At 60.5% G+C, this 550-nt stretch overlaps 1 protein-coding gene across 1 annotated transcript in view; it reads right to left on the bottom strand.

Annotated features, from left to right (window-relative positions):
• The window catches only part of EMH_0026010 (uncharacterized protein), a gene marked incomplete at both ends in the record, with an annotated part of 11,841 nt that overhangs the window by 3,405 nt on the left and 7,886 nt on the right, over positions 1 to 550 (bottom strand). The window contains one exon of the mRNA XM_013502556.1: positions 76 to 509. Coding sequence (XP_013358010.1) covers positions 76 to 509 — 434 coding nt within the window. The remainder of the gene's footprint in view (positions 1 to 75; positions 510 to 550) is intronic.

Raw genomic sequence — 550 nt, 5'->3', positions numbered from 1 at the left:
CTGCTGCTCTCGCTCGAGCTGCTGCAGCAGCAGCTGCAGCAGCTGCAGCAGCTCCACTGTGCGGCTAGCGACAACCTGCTGCTGCTGCTGCTGCTGCTGCTGTTGCTGCTGCTGCTGCTGCAGCAGCTGCTGCTGGGAGGCAATGAGCTGCTGCAGGTTTCTCGCGGAGAGAAGCCGCAGCAGCTGAGGAGACACCAACGGGGACGTTTGCTTCTGCAGCAGCAACAGCTGCTGCTGCTGCTGCTGCTGCTGCTGCGATGGCAGCAGCAAACGTGGATGGTGCTGCTGCATGCAACAGCAAAGCGACTCTAAGAACTCATCGACTTGTGAATACGTCAGACGAGCGCTGCAGCAGCAACAGCAGACCACAGGCAATGATGTCACCTTGCTGCTGCTGCTGCTGCTGCTGCTGCTGCGGCTGCTGCTGCTGCGGCTGCTGCTGCTGCCAGCAGCAACGAGCATAGAAACGTCCGCAGCAGAGGCAACAGCAGCAATGCAACGCGTCAATACTGCAGGAGCAGCAGCAGCAAGTTTAGCTGCGGCTGCAACC

This window comes from Eimeria mitis, genomic scaffold (genome assembly GCF_000499745.2).
Source record: "Eimeria mitis Houghton genomic scaffold, Emh_scaff953, whole genome shotgun sequence".
Lineage (NCBI taxonomy): Eukaryota > Apicomplexa > Conoidasida > Eucoccidiorida > Eimeriidae > Eimeria > Eimeria mitis.
Note: the sequence above shows the minus strand (reverse complement) of the source record. Positions and strands in the feature narration are given on the sequence as shown.